At 39.3% G+C, this 19,716-nt stretch overlaps 2 protein-coding genes across 3 annotated transcripts in view; both read left to right on the top strand.

The window, feature by feature from the left end:
• Window positions 1–451: 451 nt before the first annotated feature.
• Window positions 452–9,582, top strand: LOC132830457 (LIM/homeobox protein Lhx1-like). Its single transcript, XM_060848182.1, has 5 exons — window positions 452–621; window positions 2,671–2,894; window positions 3,593–3,870; window positions 5,658–5,823; window positions 9,188–9,582. The coding sequence occupies exons 1-5, from the start codon at window positions 452–454 to the stop codon at window positions 9,580–9,582; spliced, it is 1,233 nt and encodes a 410-aa protein (XP_060704165.1).
• Window positions 9,583–13,546: 3,964 nt separating this feature from the next.
• Window positions 13,547–19,716, top strand: part of aatf (apoptosis antagonizing transcription factor) — a 112,887-nt gene continuing 106,717 nt past the window's right edge. For both annotated transcript variants that reach the window (XM_060847949.1, XM_060847950.1), the window contains exon 1: window positions 13,547–13,641. In XM_060847949.1, the coding sequence (XP_060703932.1) occupies window positions 13,557–13,641 (85 nt within the window). In that variant the 5' untranslated portion in view covers window positions 13,547–13,556. The remainder of the gene's footprint in view (window positions 13,642–19,716) is intronic.

Genomic DNA, 19,716 nt, shown 5'->3' with positions numbered 1-19,716 from the left:
TATTTAATATCTATAGATATTACTATTTTGCTAATGGTACATACATACTGCAGTATTATTATAAGAAAGCCAAGCAAATAACTTATGAGGCAAAGTTAAACGTTGGCATCTTTGTGCATCATGTTGAAGTAAACAATTTAATACTCCAGAGTGACAGCACTGTTGCTTATAGGTTAGAATAGAGTGTGTTTTTTTTTGTTTTTATTTTGTAGTCATTTCTTTAAGAGGGCGACTGTTGCTCTAGGAGCTCACCTGCGTCGGTTTGCTTTCACTCACATCAGCTACCTCAAAAGAACAAAAACAAAACGCTGGCCACATCATCGATTGGAACCGTCGCCCTTTAATGAGAGCCATTTTAAGGATCAGCCTGGTGGACGTTCGAGGACCTCATTATTACCAGCCAAATATCTAACCGTCAGCTATCTCATTTTCTGGGAACAATCCAAAGACAATGGTGCACTGTGCGGGGTGCGAGAGGCCTATTCTTGATAGGTTTCTATTAAACGTCCTGGACAGAGCTTGGCATGTGAAATGTGTACAGTGCTGCGAATGTAAATGCAATTTAACAGAGAAATGTTTTTCACGAGAAGGAAAGCTCTACTGCAAAAACGACTTCTTTCGGTGAGTGTAATGGTTTTTAAACCATCGTCAGAATGATGGTGCTCTCTTCTATTCGTACTGTGTAAACTACAAATTACTGTCTTCATTCAGTATGATTGGTTTATTATTTAGTGAGTATACCACATAATTTGTTGCTAATTTAAAAACAGACCCCTTGAGTAATTTTCAGTTTTACGAAGACTCAACCAGAATAAATTGTGGACTGCTAAAAAAAAATCCTCAGTCCCTCAAATAACTTTATTACTTCGCGATTCGATAAAACAACTGAATTGCATGAGCGTAAAAGGTAAAATTCATCCACTTTCGTTCAGTCCTGTCAAGCAACTTTGCTGGTGTGAAATACGGAAAGTGTGTATTCAGCAGGAGATTGTACGGTTTTCTTGCTGAGGCAAATTACAGCCGAGATCAATAACCACGAGTCCGAGAGGAAATCCATTGGCTCTGTCTACCTACTTGTTGTTTTTATTTTATAGTAACGATGTGATAAGTGGTTTTGAATAACAAAGTGTTTACAGAGGAAACCCAGACAAAGGGCGTATGGGCAAACCATGGTCAGCGATCAACTAAACGAACTGTACAAATACCTGCTCAAATGCATTTCTCCCCACTACGAACAAAAGCCATTGCCAACTGTACAGTCCGTGACACTTAAGAAATGAACTGCATGCTCTAGAACAGCAATGTTCCTGTTGCTTCTTAAGCAACTTATTCTTAGCTAACTTTCCATTGTTCACAACTTTAATTCGCAAATAACATGCCGCTCTTCTTTAGTCAAAAAACCTGACCTGATTTGCCGTCTCCACAAAAAGGTTTTAACATGTTAGATTTATAACAACTCTTCCCTCAAGATGTAATAGTTGGCTTCAAGTTACAGATGTAAATGTGATCCTTTGCCTATTGCTTATAAACCGGAACCATTGATTGAATTCGCCACCTCCTCAGTTATTATTAATGAATGGTTTAATGTCAAGTTTGGAGACCTTTCTAATCAGGCTCTCCTGAAATCTCCTACCCCCTCCGGGATCATACGCCGTCATCACTTCAATCTGCCGTCACCTGTAAATGACGTAACGTTTATTAATCCAATGATTTTTACATCCAACTTGGACATGAGATTTTTTTTAAAGTGCAGTTTTTGATATAATGTAACTTTGCTTCATAGCGCATCAATATTTATCAAAACGTTTATCAGTGATTTGTCACTTTTGTAGTATTTTAAACCCTTTTTTGATTACGTAGGTTGTTTTTTTCCCTTTAAAAAGAACTACGGGGGAACTTCAGGAAAGTATTTGGTGCTTACCTTGTTATACAGTTCGTTAAGCCTCACGTTCGTCAAGAAATACAAACGTATCGAAATGTCTTAATATTAAAAATTTCCATCAAACCTGTTAAATGTTGAAATAGTATGAAATAGGATGCTCGTACGGCGACTCTTCCAAGTGCCCTAAACCGCTTTTATCTTCTGATAACACTTTGTCACTATAACTACAACCAGCTTTTACTTTCACCGATAATTAACCCTTGTTTATTTCAGGAGCTTTTTTCCCTCCTTGCTGTCCCCTATGCTCTGAATTGAAAAGGGACCAAAACATTAAGTATCAATCCAGTTGATGCGAACAATAATTTCAGTCCGTGGCTGTATGAGGGGGCAGAGGGGGTTTAGACTAGTTGAATATAAACCATTCCCTAAAACATCCGGACACAGATTTTCCATGAATACTTGTACTGCCTTCCAAGGATTTCTTTAAGTTAAAAAAAATGAACAGCTCAATGAACAATCTAATCATAGCAGGTGTATCAGCTCCTATCTTGTGTTGACTTCTGTAGTGTGATAACTGTACACCTACAGGCTGCCTTTATTTTCCGTTTGTGTGTTGGTGGGACACACCCGGACAGTGTAAGTGAACCATCAATGTCCCCCAGCCCAAGGTAGGAATGTAATTTAGTCGTTGCGCTATGCGGTTCTAACCGGCCGGGATTAAGTAGTTAACTGAATTAAAGTGCAATTTTCTTTGACAACTTCTTTCCTCCTTGTCTGGTGCATGTCAGTCGTTTTGGTACCAAGTGTGCCGGCTGCTATCAGGGTATCTCCCCGAGCGATCTGGTGAGGAGAGCGAGGAGCAAAGTCTTTCATCTGAACTGTTTTACTTGTATGATATGCAACAAGCAACTGTCCACCGGAGAAGAGCTCTACATCATAGACGAAAACAAATTTGTTTGCAAAGACGATTTTCTAAACAGCAATAATTCGAGAGAAAACGGCGCGCTCTCAGGTAAAACCAAGTCCGCACGTGTGCGCTGAAGTCGAAGTGACAGAGTAGTCCAGTAACCGTTTAGCTTTACCTTAACGTTATAGAATCAGGGAAACCGGAGCGTAACTCGAATCTCGTGTTTTACAAAGAGAAATACTGTCACCACAAAAACAGTGCCCATGCCCAGTCTAAAATGGAGAGGACCGGAAAGTCTTCTGAATTGGACGGATTGGATTGCAAAATTCAGAATGACAGCACTCCCACTTCGAGTCCGCCCCAATTTAACACACATTGGCTCTTAATCTCTTCAAATTCCTCATAAATCCCATGCTCTGTTTTTGCGAGGCAGGGCGAGCAGCAACCCAAACGGTTATCCTGGAGCTTTTCCATCCCTGTGTATCCATTGTATTATTTGATTTCAGTTTAGGCGCCTTGTCAGTTTTATTTTCCGTTTTTATATTTTCATCTCAACGTGATTATAAAATGAAAACAAATCAATTTGCGCGAGGGTGGGGTGGAAAGCGGATAACCACTTGGAATATCCGTTACCGTATCGTTTAAATTCGGTGTTATCGAACGCAAGAATTCCGGGACGCGGCCTTCCAAAGGGGCGATCTATCAATTACTGTGTGCGCTGTCTGTAATTATCATCGTTTTCCTGCGTTATTTATGTGATGTGAGCTCATACATCATTCCATTTCATTTTGTGTGTTGGACAGTAACGGCATGTAGCGATCAAAGTTTATCACCGGATTCTCAAGATCATTTACAAGATGACACAAAAGACTCAGAAAGCGCCAATATTTCAGATAAAGAGACTGCCATTAACGAGAACGAGGAACAGAACCTGGGAGCGAAGCGCCGCGGTCCGCGCACGACCATCAAAGCGAAGCAACTGGAAACTCTCAAAGCGGCTTTTGCAGCAACCCCGAAACCCACCAGGCACATCCGAGAGCAGCTAGCTCAGGAGACCGGACTCAATATGAGGGTTATACAGGTAAGAGAGTCCTCTGAAGTGTTCACAGAAAGCACACATTGTGATTGAGGCAAAATACCAAACATGGAGGGAAACGCTGAATAAACAACGACAAATGATTCAGGGAATCAAAAGGTTAGATAATCCGGCTGTTTAGCAAGAACAGGTAACCCGGGGAAAGAGACTAAACATGATAAAAAAGGTTCAGCAACAAAGCGTGCAGGTAACGTATCCCATGAACTCAGGATAAATCCGCTATATTATACACACTCAAGAAGAAATGATTGTAGAGGCTGTCAAACCTCAGTGGGTTAAAGTTTTTGAGCCGGGAGAAACTGTCAAAACTCTCGACCAAGAAACGAAGCTCGACATGGGAAGGCGGGGAAGCAATCTGCTTCAATCAGGTCCACTGCGCGGGTCCTGGACCCAGGGAACTGAGAGAGCCCAGAAAAGGCTGCACCCGAGAGAGCTCTACGCACATGTAACACAGAAACACAAAGCTGGCATCAGGGCGGCAGGAAGCACGGGCAAACGAAAACAAAACAAGTGTGCAAAGGAACAGGAAATCTGGTGAATCCCAATGACTGTAGCTGAGAAGGGTTAAATTATAACTGCCCAGGGAGCCAACCCAAGAGAGATCTAAACGGCTCAGCGGTGAACTGAAATGCTTGAGTTAAATGGGAGGACAGGCGATAAAACCGACTGCAAGAGCGGGCGAACTAAGCTCCAGAATTAAATTGCCATTTGCGTGAGTTTAAGAGGTATTATATGACCGCCCCACCCCCCTCTCTCTCACTCACATATTCTCACACACACACACACACACACAAAATCTTCGATTAATTAATAATCGGTTTTGAAGCAGCCTTGGTAGAAATGGGGATTCTGGTGTGATGGGGCTAATATTCACACCGTGGAATAAATGAGGGCCCATACCCTGAAGTGGGTGACGAACAGGGCAAAGCCATCATTCCAGTTGACCCAAGATAAATATAGCACACACCAACCCAGGTCACCGGTACCAATTACATAATATTGCAGGACATCTGAACTGAGCTTGCCAAATCCTTCCCTGTTTACAAAATAAAGTGTACTTTTGAAAATACTCCCCCCCCCCCCGCCACAACTTGACACAGCTCTGCGCTGATTTATAACCACCACTTTACTCCATTCAATACAACTTTATTAATAGCACGTCTGACTTTTTCTCAACAACAAACTGTAGAATTCAACTGTTATTTGATGATTCCATTATCTCGTTGACGGCCATTGTACCGGCAAACTGGACAAAAAAGCTTACTTCATTTTCATTTGAGTCATTTTGGTGAAGATGATAAATTCTCCATTCCCCCCCCCCCCCCCACCACAAAAAAAGTCAGTTGAAGCATTATTCCAAAACACTTTTCATGCCTTTGAACGCATGAACAGAAAGACGTCGAGTTTTATTTCAACTGGCAAATGCATTTTAAAATATTGGAATTACATGGGCCGCATATTAGCGTAAAAGCCTGGAATCAAAGGTAAATGTTGAAATGTCCCTCATGATTGTTGTAGATTTAGCCTGTCTCTGGGCAAGTCTTCTGATTTCCTGAAATAGAAAAAAAATACAAATATTAGTTTGAAGATATAAATATTGGTATGTTGCAGTCTGGCGTTAAAAGAAACATTTTAGGTGTTGCAGGTTTACCTTAGTTCTGAATTATAGGGCTGGAAGTGCATTGTTTGTATTGCAAGTATGATTTCATATTAATATTGGATTGTAGAAATTAAAGGGAAAAAAGGAATCTCGTGGCTGTTTTGTGCCCCAGGTCTGGTTCCAGAACAGGAGGTCTAAGGAGAGGCGGATGAAGCAGCTGAGTGCTTTAGGGGCTCGTAGACACGCGTTTTTCCGCAGCCCCAGACGGATGAGACCCCTGGGAGATCGCCTCGACGGGGCTGACATGATGGGAAACGGCCCTTTCAATTACTACGGGGGTAAGTCCCAATTCATTTCTATTAAACACTCCCCAGGATGTGCTTAAAAACTGATTACTTATTTAATGAGAAGGACGCTGCAAATTCAGTTTTACAGTCATGTATTGATGGACAATTGAAATACTGCATGAAGTTAGCCATTTATTGATTTTTTATTGACTTGTTCAATCACTGATTGCACGAAGAGTCTGTTCGTGCTATTTTAAGCCTGAAGTATCTATTTTCTCGCAACGATTTCCTTGTCAATGCCAGATCAGTTTCATATGCGGAATCAGCCAAACAATATTTCCCGCATTCAAGAACAGTCAGAAATTCAGGAAACCCCAATAAATAGCATCTAAACTAGATTGCCCACCAAAAAAAATTTGCAGAATTTTAAAAAAATTAAATAATAGAAAAATCTGTCAGTATAAAATAAAACTCAGAAAATGGCATACTGTTGCATTGTCAAGGGTTATGTTTACTCCTGATATTCGCACTGGGTATTTAAACAGATAACAGTAGCCTAATTGTTGAAATTTTTTTTTAACCTGACATTGATTACAAAAAAAAACCCCGATCTGGAGTCTAACAAAATGCAAGTTAAATCAGCTAGCATGCCTAAATATGGAAAGTCACTAAGTTAAAAATCGTTGTTTAACTTTAGGGTAAGCTTTGCTGAATTATATTTCTGAATATGATGTATTCAACGTTTACTTGGTTTAACTTCCTAAATAAACATCTCACTTTCTGCAATGTGAATAAACCATGAGGACAAGTTATTAAAACCTGTTCATACGACTGCAAACGTTATAATTACAATTTAGAATGGTATGCAATTAGAGTAGGACCTGGTATTGTTTAGTATGTTTCTGGCTAAATTTTGTGAAGCAAATTATGTAATTGACCGGATCTTAAAAGTGTACTGAATTGATTGTAGCGTATTATACATTGCATTTGGACACAATCAATACCGAGACATTGAGAAAGCACATTTGATACAATTTCGCTAAATAGTGATCTGCAATAACAGTTGTGCACTTTTCTGAGACAAAGTTTCCATGTTTGTTTCATAATGGGCTGGTGGGGCTTCTAATGGATGGTAAACAACAGACTTACTGTTTCTACGATGACGAGAACACAGGGGAACAATAACCAAACAGGAGGGAAGGGGGTTAAGTAATATGGCGTCAATGTACGGCGTAAGTGGGAGGCTCTTAACAAAACCCGAGCGCGAATCTTAAATTTCATCAATCCTTTACTGCTAGAACCAATTCCCTCCATCAGTCCACTTTTGAATTTCAGTCATTGTTCTGCACTTTTTCCATTTGTCCCGAAAGAAAGGTGTGTTATAGATGGGAAAGAAAATGACCACATTGATGCTGTTACTTTTTAAATATGAATCATAACTATTGTAAGTTCATTTTCAACTTTCAAATGAGTTGTGTGCTGGCAGTTCATTGCTGCTACCGCGTCAGCTCAAGTACTTTTGAAAGAAAATATTTGGAATAATGTTTTACACGCAGCTTTGAGCGGGCCAGCTGCTTGGGATTTCCCTTCTTCGACCTTGTATTGAAACGGGGCACGGTTAAAATGAGGTCGGATGTGATCGTCTGTTTTGAAGTTTACTATCTAATTATTTGGTGATTTTGAAATGGCAGCATAATTTTCATTCGTATTTAGCGGCCAGTTTAAGTAAGCGAATTCTCAGTTTCATTTATTTATGTAAATTAGCAAATTAGGCTGAATTGAAAAGCAACCAATCATCTGCAGGACACTGCAACAAGCATTTCAATTTAAAAATGCATTTTACAGGGAGAAAACAGACCCTGATACAATACAGAAAATCATTCCAAAGAACCAACTGCCAATTTTTTTTAATGCTTTTTTTAAAAATGACGACCATTAAAAATTTACGGGCTAGAATATGTTGGTTCCTAACCCATTGTTTTGGATGCTCGGATGTTTGAATAATGCCATTGGGAATATTTTGCATTAATACCTGTGGAGTATTAGACAGCAGGCTAGTTTCAGAATATATTATTGAATTTAGTGACGAGTAAAGTGCAAGCAAGGGACTTTAAACCTCTGCTCCGCATGTCTCTCAAAATCTTTCCAGCTCCAATGGTTGGACGGCAGGTTGTCATGTGCTGAATGTTCTGCAATGACTAGTTGAGCGGTAGTTTTCTGAGAGCGGTTGCGTTTGTGTAAAATGAGTGAGCATTATTCAAAAAGTGGGACCCTGCTGCGCCAGACCTTCTGTGTGATAGGGATTGATAACACAGAATAGTTTCCCAAGCGTTTGTTTGCAATCACATCTGTTTCATTTTTCATTTAAGAGATGAAATCTTGAGAGGGTGGATAAACAAGACATCAGTCTGATTTATAAATGGGACATGAATTAGAACAAAAAAAAACATTTGATTGCTGTTTGCCTTGCATGGTACGCGTCACACTGTGCATTCAGAGTAATTCTGATCAACCGACTTTGGGGATGGTAAAATGTAAGGGTCATTAACTAAAAGAGAAAATAATTCACTGTGTTACAAAAAATGTTCTGATTTTATTGTCCGTTACATAGCTCTGAAAGAATTTAATTTTCAGTAGATGAAGCAAATATTTATTCAAATTCCTAGATTTTTGTCAATATTATACACGTCGAAGCTGAGACACCATCCAATCTAAAGGCCTATCTTTAAATCTAAAAGTATAATTGCCCTTTGCATAGTAACCCTATTTTATTTCAAAATGCTCCCACAACAGCATGTAGGCATCCCAAAGGCCAGAGAAAGTGTAGTTTCTGATCACAATCTGGTATTGACAGCAGATAAACTCCTGTGAACTTGATGAAGTATAACAATAAATGCAATAATTTAGAAAGGCATATTTATGACTTAATGCTGCCAGGGGAATATATGTAATGGTGTGATGGTGTGCCGGTTGAATGACAAATTTCGAGTTTGGTGTTTTAAAAGCTTATTCCGTGTTAAGGAGTTAGCTATATTTTAAGCAGCACCCCCCACCGTTTCGCAAAGGAGATCAGGTAAAGGGACCGATTTTAGTTGCAAAACGTTCAAAATACTGGCCATGTTATAAATTCCAGCCTGCAAACTCTCCTTACTGTGAGTTTTAAATTATTTTGCAGAATTTTAATGTGTGAGAATGATCGCGATTCTACTTTGGTTTCTTGTGTCTCGCGTTTTTTTTCCATAACGCATTACTGATAACTCCAACAAAACCAATTCAGTCAGATTGCAGAGTTTATTTATCCTAATCGTATTTATATTGGACTTATTGAAACTCCAATGTGTACATACCATTGTCTGAGGCTGCGTGAGGATGGTTTGTATTTATATTTAGTTGTTGTTTTTGTTCCCCTCCTCAGATTATCAGACTGAATATTATGGTCCTGGAGGCAATTATGATTTCTTTCCTCAAGGTCCCCCCTCGTCTCAAGCTCAGACTCCAGTGGATCTGGGTTTTGTGCCCTCTTCTGGGCCTGGGGCGACCCCACTCGGCGGACTCGAGCATCCACTACCCGGCCATCACCCAAGCAACCTGCCGGGTCCAGGCGACAGTCAGAGGTTCACCGACATGATCTCTCACTCTCACGGTGACTCTCCGAGCCCCGAACCGGGTCTAACGGGACCGTCAATGCACTCGATGGCAGCGGATGTGTTCGGGCCGGGTCCCAGTCCGTCCTTCTCCCTCACCAATGGGGGATACACCAGCCACTTGTCACATCCACCTCCGGAAATGAACGAGACTGCCGTTTGGTAACGACTTCCGACTCCGCGAAAATCGTTGATTTAAAGTCAAGGGACAATATTGACAATTCTGTTGTCCCTCTCTCCCTCTGCTCCATCCCAACCCCAAAGACAATGCGTTGCCCGGTCAGCAAGAACAAGGCGAGATTTTCAAAGCTCGTTACAACAGATATCGAAACAATAATCATATTTTTTAAAAAAGAACTTCAATCAAGGAGAACATTTGAACGAGCGTACACAATGACAGCGTCTTAAGAAGGGCGACGAATGCTGGGATCCCAAACCCAAAAGGAACAAATTTCAGAATGACCTCGAAAAGATAATAGCATCTGGGAGCCCTCAAGACTTCAACGCAAACTATTCTACCTACACCAAGCTGAACAACAAATGAAAAGCTCATTAATAAACTGAAAGAGTCTACTGTTTACGTATTATATTTAATTCAGGACGTTAATGTTTTAGAAAACATTTTAGAACCTCTTGATCTGAATTGAAGAAACGGGCATCAAGTAACCAAACTTTTTTTTTGTTTCCAAAAAATGTACAAAAAGGTTTGTTGGAGTTGTGGTTCACATCTCCACTTTGTACAAAGTGTTTTTTTTTGCGTATGTTTACAAAAGTGGAAAACAAACTAGAAAGGTGCCAAATAGATAAGTCATAGCACAATTACTGTAGGTGCACTGCACCATCCACTGGAGAAAGTGTTCGGAACGAGAGTGTTAAAAATATACTTTCAGCTAATTTTTAGCTCTCTCATAGGATTCATTCATATTGTTAATAATGCCCATATAGATTCATACAGGATTTTATTTTTGTGTCTTACAGAAACGAAAGGTCAAATATTTAAACAATTTTACTACATGGTCAAATATGCAGTCGATAGCTGCTACGTTTTGCTTTATACAGTATAGGATTCCTCATGATATCATTTTTGTCATAATAGCCCTAAGCTTCTGTGACCTCCGTTGCATATTAGACCATTCACTGTATAAATGAAAACATGTTGAATAAATTTGTGACTTTTTAATAAAAAAGCGATGTTTTAATGTCTGGAAATGTCCGTGTATTGTTTATGGTGGCAGTATTAATTGGACGTTTCTTGCTTATATTTGTCGTAATTATTTATCCGTTCATTGTAAATTGCTCCACAAACATGGTCCATTTGAAACTTCCAACATTTTATAAATTAACTCTTCCAAATGATATTTAAACAACTTTAAAACTTTGATTTATTTGCATTAAAATGGTAGCTGTAGTTTTTAAAAAAAATTAGTTTATTTGTTTTTAAAAACATTAATGAAAAAACATAGAATTTTCATTAGGATATTATACCTGGGTGCTTGATTTTCATTAAAGTTCATACTAATTGAACTTTATCAGAGCTTATTTTGTGAATAATTTCATTGTTATATTAACCGTTGCAATCATATAACTAATCCAAACACATTGAATGTGTACAAAGACGTTTTAGCAACGAATGACAACATTTAAAAAAAACCAGTTTTCTTGTTATTAAGGGCAATTAATCACCTAAAATATTGCTTTTAAAGTTAATAATAATTAATTAGATCAATAATTGGCTTAAAACAACTTTAGTGATTTATCAATATGTCATTTCAGATGAATAGTAAAATGACTAACTGTTCCATTTTAGCGAGAAAAAAAATCTTTTTTTTTCCGGGAGAGGGAACCCATTATGAGTGGACGTCTACACAATTATTTTGTATATATCGGTTCAAAGACTCTATGAAAGAAATAACACTATGTAAGAGAGATGTTAATTACATTTATGCAACATTTCGGATGGAACTTAAACATAACATTCCCAAACCTTCCCCCAGAGAGTCCTCACTGTTCATTTTCTGCTTTTTATATTTAGCTTTGAAGTATATGTTAATGCTTTTATTTCATATAGTATCGGCAGTACGATTTTCTATTTAGATTTCTAAGTCAGTTGGAAACATTAATGAAAAGTACAAATGCGCAGAATACTGTTTAATTTACTATATTACTATTTCACTGGCGTCCCAAATTTGATTCGTTGCATTATTAATTTTATCACTGAAATATGATTTACATGTATTAAGAAACGCTAGTTTTAAATAAAGCTATTAGTAATATAAATCTAACACTAATAGTTGTAATAGGTTTTCACCAATAACCCCATGGGGTCCATTCGATTTCATTTTTAGGAACGTCGGAATTTATTGGTATTGCTTATCCGTAATCGTTTTTGGTTAGAGCATTGAGTTTAGGAGTTGAGAGGTCATGTTGCGGCAGCACAGGACATTGGTTAGGCCACTTTTGATATATTGTGTGCCATTCTGGTCACCCTCCTAGAGGAGGATGTTGTGATACTTGAAGGAGTTCAGAAAAGGTTAAAAGGATGTTGCCCAGAATTGATATAGGGAGAGACGAAACAGGCAGGGGCGATTTTCTCTGGAACATCGGAGGCTAAGGGGTGACCTTATAGAGGTTTATAAAATCATGAGGGGCGTGGATAGGGTACACAGACCATGTCTTTCTCTCAGATGGGGCAAGTACAGAACTAGAGGGCATAGGTTTAGGGTGAAAGGGGAAATATTTAAAGGGACTTAAGGGGTAACGTTTTCACGCAGAAGGTAGAAGCAAATTACTGCGGATGCTGGAATCTGAAACCAAAAGAGAAAATGCTGCAAAATCTCAGCAGGTCTGGCAGCATCTGTGAGGAGAGAAAAGAGCTGACATTTCGAGTCTAACCTGTCAGCTTTGACAAAGGGTCAGTTAGACTCGAAACGTCAGCTCTTTTCTCTCCTTACAGATGCTGCCAGACCTGCTGAGATTTTCCAACATTTTCTCTTTTGGTTTCACGCAGAAGGTGGTGCCTATATGGAATGAACTGCCAGAGGAAGTGCTGAGGCTGGTTCAATTACAACATGTAAACGATGGGAATATGAACAGGAAGGGTTTACAAGGATATGGGCCAAGTGCTGGCAAATGGGACTAAGTTAATTTAGGATATCTGATCGGCATGGACCAAAGGGTCTGTTTCCGTGCTATACATCGCTATGACTCGTTGACTGAATTGCAAAGTGTCACCAAGTTCTTCTCAGGAGTGATTTCACACGAATGGAACAAAAATACACATTCTACTTTTGCCTCTGCGCATCCTATGTATTCTATAAACTTGAATAACATTCCAAACGTTCACCGTTTGACCTATTTTAGAAAACTGACTTTTTGAGTGAATTATGACTGCTATTTTTAAATCAATTAATTTGAAAAAAATGTAAATTGTATTTCACAAATTGACACTAGTCAATTGGTTCATCAATCAAAAAAAGTGTGTTTAGACAAATAAATGTAACCTCAAAAATATGGCAATTGGTTTTGAAGAACTTAGTCACTGTTTATGAATATTTGAATATATTAAACGAACAATATATATGGGGTTACGATGCAGAGTAATGCGAAACAAATACTTATATTTCCTTTTCGCCACAACCATCACATAGATGTATTGATATCTTCGTTAATATTTTCTTTAACCTAATTCTATTATAACTTCGCGGTCATAAAATATTAATGAAGTCTCCTTAGTTGTTAATGGGTTAAAGGTCCTAACATCAGGAAAACCTAAAGTCATGAGGGTAAAAAAAAGATTGAAATGATTGCCTGTCAACCTTATTCATACCCTAAACGTATTAAGATTGCTGTATTTTGTAAGCAAAGTGGCGATTCAATCTGATAAGACAAGGACAACAGAATTCGAAAAATTGAATATCCTACGAACTTTAACGTTGTGGTTGGAATTGTCTTATTGACGAAAAACAACACAAAATTCTGTAATTCAAAAATATTACTATAGTAAGGGGGGGGGGGGAATGATGAAAAACTTTCCACTGTAAATAGTTGGAAGATGACCAATCCGGAACCGGAAGTCTTCCCTGTATTCGGTAGTACGTCATACTGAATATGCTCCATTCTCGCTGACGGGTTAGAGGTAAGATGGCGGCGACTATATCCCAGCAGTTGGAGGACTTATTAAACCCTTTGCCGACCTTTAAAGACCCGGAGGACGAGCACGATGAAGGTAACTGGGTCCTTCTCGATGAAGCGTGTTTGGTTCCCGGTTGGAGAGCGAGGAATTTGTTCTCGACTGTAATAAATCAACGCCCTGTGAGCCGGCATGTGTGTGAGCCTGGTGACGGTTGCTATGGACGTGAGCTTAGGGTCTGACTTTAGGCCTTCTGCCCCCCGGGTGAACAGCGCGGTTTAAAATTCACTGAACAACTGGAACTTGAGCTGTTAAAGTCGCGAGTTGCGTATTGTGGGCTGTGCGGTCCCGAGTTCTGTGGCTTTGTTAAATTTAAATGAGATTATAGTTTATATCTCGCTGAAAATTTTGGGTCGTTTAAACAGTTTATGAGCCTGCAGGTCTCGCACTAAGCAATTGTTAGATTGCTTAGTGCGACCCTGTGCACATGGGTCAGAGAGTGTCACTGCTCCTGCTTCGGGGAACATGTATCATACGGCTCAAACCGAAAGTACTGCGAATGCTATAAATCAGAATCAATAACAGAAATTGCTGGGAAAGTTCAGTCTCGTTCTGAGGGAGGGACACCAGACCCGAAACGCTCACTTTGATTTCTCTGCACAGATGCTGCTAGACCTGGTGAGCTTTTCCAGCAAATCCTGTTTTTTATTTGTAATACGGCTGTTTGGTTTGCCCAAGCACAACAGCTAGAATTGTATCTTGCTCTTACCCATAACGACACAGTCTTCTTTTCCTCAGCATTGCTCTCGCGCAAACTGGCATTTCAGCCCATGTGTTATGCACTGCTGTCTAAGTGCCCTTCCAATCCATTTCATTTAATTGTTTATAACGACAACTTTGTTTGTATGTCACATTTGGTGTAAATTGCCCCAAAGCACCATAACATTCTCAAACTAAATTAGACATTGAGCCACATAAATGGACAAAGAATAAAAACCTGAAGCAGGTGGTCTTTCAAAACATTTTACATTGAATTTAAATGCATTTTATTGTAGGTTGAAGTCATTGAATCCATCCAGCTGAAATCTTCATTTTGTCTAAAGTCCATAAATGTAGATGCTACCTCTGCCCCAAATCAGTTTACTTTCTGTGGTGTCAAACAAAAGTGGTATGACAACACAACTTCCAAGCAATCTCACTTTGCTCTGCTTTGGAATCAGGTCTGCTCTTGTTCAAGTTGGAGTTAGTCAAGCATTACTGCAAAATTGCATCACATCTCTCCCTTTCACGTACTGCTGAAATACTTGTTATTTGCTAGTTTTGGCTCTATGCATGTACAACAAGGATGGAGAGGAAAAGACCCACGGCTCCACCCAATTCCTTGTGCATGTGAAAGTGTACACTTTCCACTTCACCTGAAAGCCATGTCATCTCTTGGGGGTCAACAAAACAAATCTAATTAGGGTAACACATATGCAAATTACGCTTTCAACATCCAGAGACTAGTCCATATACCAAAAATCAAAATACTGTAAATGTTAGAAATGTGTATTAAAGAACAGAAAATGCTGGAGAAACATGGCAGGAATGTCAATACCTATGGAGAGAAAGGCAGAGTTAACATTTTGAAACTTTTTAAATAGAATCATATTAGACCTAAAATGTTAAGATTAGATTAGATTACTTACAGTGTGGAAACAGGCCCTTTGGCCCAACAAGACCACACCGACCCGCCGAAGCGCAACCCACCCATACCCCTACATTTACACCTTACCTAACACTACGGGCAATTTAGCATGGCCAATTCACTTGACCCGCACATCTTTGTGACTGTGGGAGGAAACTGGAGCACCCGGAGGAAACCCACGCAGACACGGGGAGAACGTGCAAACTCCACACAGTCAGTCGCCTGAGTCGGGAATTGAACCCGGGTCTCAGGCGCTGTGAGGCAGCAGTGCTAACCACTGTGCCACCGTGACGCCCACTCTTGCTCTTACCCATAAGGGCACAGTCATGGGTGCAATTTTATTTCCTGCAGCATTGCTGTCATGCAAACTGGCATTTCAGCCCATTTGTTATGTGTTGGTGTTTAAGTGCCCTTCCAATGTTGTTTCTCTCTCTTGTTCGCTCGCTGTCCAGAAAATGCCAGACATGCTGAGTTTCTCCAGTACTTTGTTTTCCTGAAACAAGTTCATGCTTTACTTGACATTGTGACCCTGGCCTCGTTAGTTAAAATAAATTATGTGCACAGATACAATCTACTCGATTATCTTTCAGATGTAGATAAAATTGCCTCCAAGTGTTTGTTTCTTTGAAGTGTTGCTCTCCTGCTTTTTGAACCAATTTGACAACTAAGATATTTTTAAACTGGGTGTTAATCATGTTGCTCATCTCCACCTCACGTTCACAGCCTCAGCATCTCTTGGCTCATAGAGTCATAGTGATGTACAGCATGAAAACAGACCCTTGTGTCCAACCCTTCCATGCAACATGGCATCCTAAGCGAATCTAGTCCCATTTGGCTCATTATCCCTGTAGACCCTTCCTAGTCGTATACTCATCCAGATGTCTTTTAAATGTTGCAATTGTATCTGCCTCCTCCAATTCCTCTGGCAGTTCATTCCATACATGCAGCACCTTCTGCATGAAAAAGTGCCCCTTAGGTCCATTTTAAATCTTTTCCATTTTAAATCTTTCCCCTCTTAAACCTAAGTCCTCTAGTTTTACACTCTTCTACACTTGACTATTCACCCTATTCATGCTCCTCATGCGTTTGTAAACTTGTATAAGGTCACCCCTGAGCGTCTGATGGTCCAGGGATAGGAGCCCCAGCATATTCAGTTTCTTCCGAGAGCTCAAGCCCTCCAACTCTGGCAACACCCTTGAACATCTTTCCTGAACTGTTCAAGTTTAACACATCTTTCCTATAGTAGGGAGACCAGAACTGAATGCATTGTTCCAAAAATGGCCTGACCAATATCCCATACAGCAGCAAGGTGGTTATGAGCCTTCCAAATATGTGCATTAGAGTTTGTAGGTTTATTGCTGAATATCCTTTTCTAAGTAACTTAGATATACTACTCAGAAGCTTACTTACCCAACAGATTACTGATGGTCCTTTCTTCCCCCTGAAGTTTGAACCCCAAATATGTATTTGAGTACATAAACCGGGTTTGACATTTCAGTGCAGTATTGAAGGAGTGCTGCGTTGTTGGAGATTCTAGTACTTTGAAATACATTTTAAACCAAGATTATCTGTTTGTTCGTGTCAAAATAAAAGATCTCATTGCATTTTTCAAAGTTGGGAATCTTTTTGGTTCCAGCATTTGCTCTTCAAGCTATATAACCAAATCAGGTTTATCGATCATTATTCACTTTACTTCTTGTAGAGCTTACTGTGCTCAAACTGGCTTGTATATCTACCTTTATAGCAACAGTGACCAATCATCCAAAAAATATTGGTTGGAAACTTTGGGATATTCTGAGAGTAAATGTTAGATTATTTTTCCTCAGTCATTCAGATTTTGCTGTGAATATCCTTACTTATACCAAGTCCATAAACCTCTGAATTCAATAACCTACACTAACTAATTTCACAAATAATGCCTTGAATTCTCATCCTTGTTTACAAGTTCTTCACCCATCCTGATCTCCTCCATCCTGCTTGCCTCAGATATCTGCATTCTGATTCTGACTTGTTTTGCATCCTTCGAATTTTAATTGTTTGCCATTAATGGCTATACCTTCAGGCTCTGGAATACCTCTGTAAATCTGTTCTTTATTTAAGATGCTCCTTAAAACTTACCTCTTTTACCAACCATTTGGCAAGCTGCTCTAATTTTGTCATCTGGGCCTTACAGTCAAATGTTACTACTTAATTCTATGGTGTAACTCCTTTCTATTAAATGGCGCTATATGATGGCAGTTTATGGTGGTGATGGTTCAGTGGGTGGCACACTTTCCTCAGAGCCTAAAATTCTGAGTTCAGTCATGCTCCAGTGCTCAAGTACCAAATTATAACATGCCATTTCATTGCAGTGCTGAGGTTTCAGAGGTATTGTCTTTTGGATGACATATCATGGAATTATTGCTGCACAGAAGTGGACCACTCAGCTTGTTTTGTCTATGCTAACTTTCTGAAGGAATAGTTCACCTATTGTCATTCGGCTGCCTTCTCCTTGAAGCCCTGCATATTCTTCCTTTTCAGATCATAATCCAATTCTGTCTTGAATGCATCAATTGACCCTGTTCCACCACACTTTTAGGCAGTGCATCCAAGTTCTCAAATAAGTATTGCATGTAGTTTTCCCTCATGTCACTTTGTTTCTTTTGCCAACTGCCTTAAGTCTGTGCTGCTTTGTTCTTGATGCAACTTAAATCTATTTTGTTTGTGATTTTGAATATAGATAAGTCCTGTTATTTCCATTTCTGGCTTTCACACATTTGATTACCCACACAAAACATTCTGACAATCTTTTCACCAACTTTTAGTCCCATCCTCGCTTATCTGTGGTTTTGAAGAAACAAAATTAAAGAAAAACTTACTTTCTGGAATAGAAATTGGGCATGATATATTTTGTGCTGCTCATGGTTCAGTATACCATGTTCACTGTTATCTACTTTAGTAGGATGAACAGATGTGCACAGTATATCCAGTGTAGATGTATAAAAAGATTTAGGTGTTCTTGTCAATAAGTCACTGAAAACTACTGTACAGGTATAGCAACACTATTAGTAAGGGTAATGGAAATTTATTCTTTATTACAAGATAATCTTCAATTATCTTTACTATAGCTGTAGTGACATTTTGCTTCGGTTGTATATAAACGTGGTTAGACGGCATGTTGGGTAGTTTGTGCAGCTTTGGTCTCTTTTGCCTCAGAAAGGCTACTATTGCCATAGAGAGAATGCAGTGATGGTTTGTCAGACGTGTTCATGGGCTGGACGGACTGTGTTTTGGAGAGAAATTGGGCAAACTGAGCCTGTATTCTCTAGAGCTTCAAAGAATGTGGGTGATCTAATTGAAACCTACAAAATAATTCAAGGTGTGTATTAGCTAGATGCAGGTAAGATGTTTCCCCTGGTTAGGGGTCTAGAACCCAGGATACAAGTTTACAAATAAGTGTGATGCTTTTTGGGACCAGGATGAGAATTTTCTTTTACTCAGAAGCTTGTGAAACTTTAGAAATCTCTACCTCAGAGGGCTGTGGAAGTTCTGCTTTTTGTATTTGTTTTGGTAGGAAGAACACAGAAACAACATAGAATACTATCGGATATGTGGATGTTGATAGCTTTCTGATTACCAATGGCAGAAAAGATTGTGGGGTGAGTTAGGCTAAAGTGTGGAGAGTGGTTGGGAGGGGAGTGGTGGGGGAAAGGGTTGGAGTGGTCAGGACTGCGTGCAAGGGGGTACTCTTCTATACCTCTATCAAATGTCCTCATTTCAACTTTCTGGTCTTCAATCTATCTATGTAGCTGTGTTCATCATCTCTGGAATCACTCTTATTCATATTTCTGAACTCTCCCTAGTTTTGAGTCCTTTCTAATGTGTGGTGTGCAGAACTGAATGCAATCCTTAATTGTAGCTGCATCAGTATCTTAAACAAGATTAACATAATTTCCATGATATTCTAAATTTCTGTTGATAAAGTGCAGGGTGCTGTCCACTTTATGGACCTTTCTTTCAACCATTCCTGCCATTTATAATGATATATGCGCACACACATCCATATATCCTATAGTAGTGTGCCTTTTTGTTTTATTTTGTCTCTGTGTTCTTCCTGCCAAAATTAATCCCTTTACTTTTCTTGGCATTAAACCTGATCTGCTACTTGTCTGCCCATCCTACCATCCTTTTTTGCATTCTTTTGAATTTCTGCAGTATCCTCCTGAGAGTTCACGTTAAACCAAAACCCTCTGTGTGCTTGTGTGACTGGAAAAATCCATATGTCACTGTTTGGACGAGTAGGGGAGTTATCCTGGGTCGTCACAAAAAAAAATTGTGGTTGTAATCACGTTATCGTTTGAGAAAGTTTGCTGTGTGCATGTTGGCTGCTGCAATTCCTATGTTAACACAGTGACTATGTTTCAAAAGCATTTATTTGACGGCTTGGAACATCAGGTGGCCATGAGCAGCATTATATGAATCAAATATTTTAAGTTGCTTTTAAT

This window comes from Hemiscyllium ocellatum, chromosome 31 (assembly GCF_020745735.1).
Source record: "Hemiscyllium ocellatum isolate sHemOce1 chromosome 31, sHemOce1.pat.X.cur, whole genome shotgun sequence".
Lineage (NCBI taxonomy): Eukaryota > Metazoa > Chordata > Chondrichthyes > Orectolobiformes > Hemiscylliidae > Hemiscyllium > Hemiscyllium ocellatum.
This window is presented reverse-complemented; position numbering and strand designations above follow the sequence as displayed.

Excerpts from the sequence above, each read along its gene's own strand:
- LOC132830457 (XM_060848182.1), top strand. The coding sequence starts at position 452 with ATGGTGCACTGTGCGGGGTGCGAGAGGCCTATTCTTGATAGGTTTCTA. Across the intron at positions 622-2,670 it reads TGCAAAAACGACTTCTTTCG|TCGTTTTGGTACCAAGTGTG; the intron begins GTGAGTGTAATG and ends GGTGCATGTCAG. Across the intron at positions 3,871-5,657 it reads TCAATATGAGGGTTATACAG|GTCTGGTTCCAGAACAGGAG; the intron begins GTAAGAGAGTCC and ends TTTGTGCCCCAG.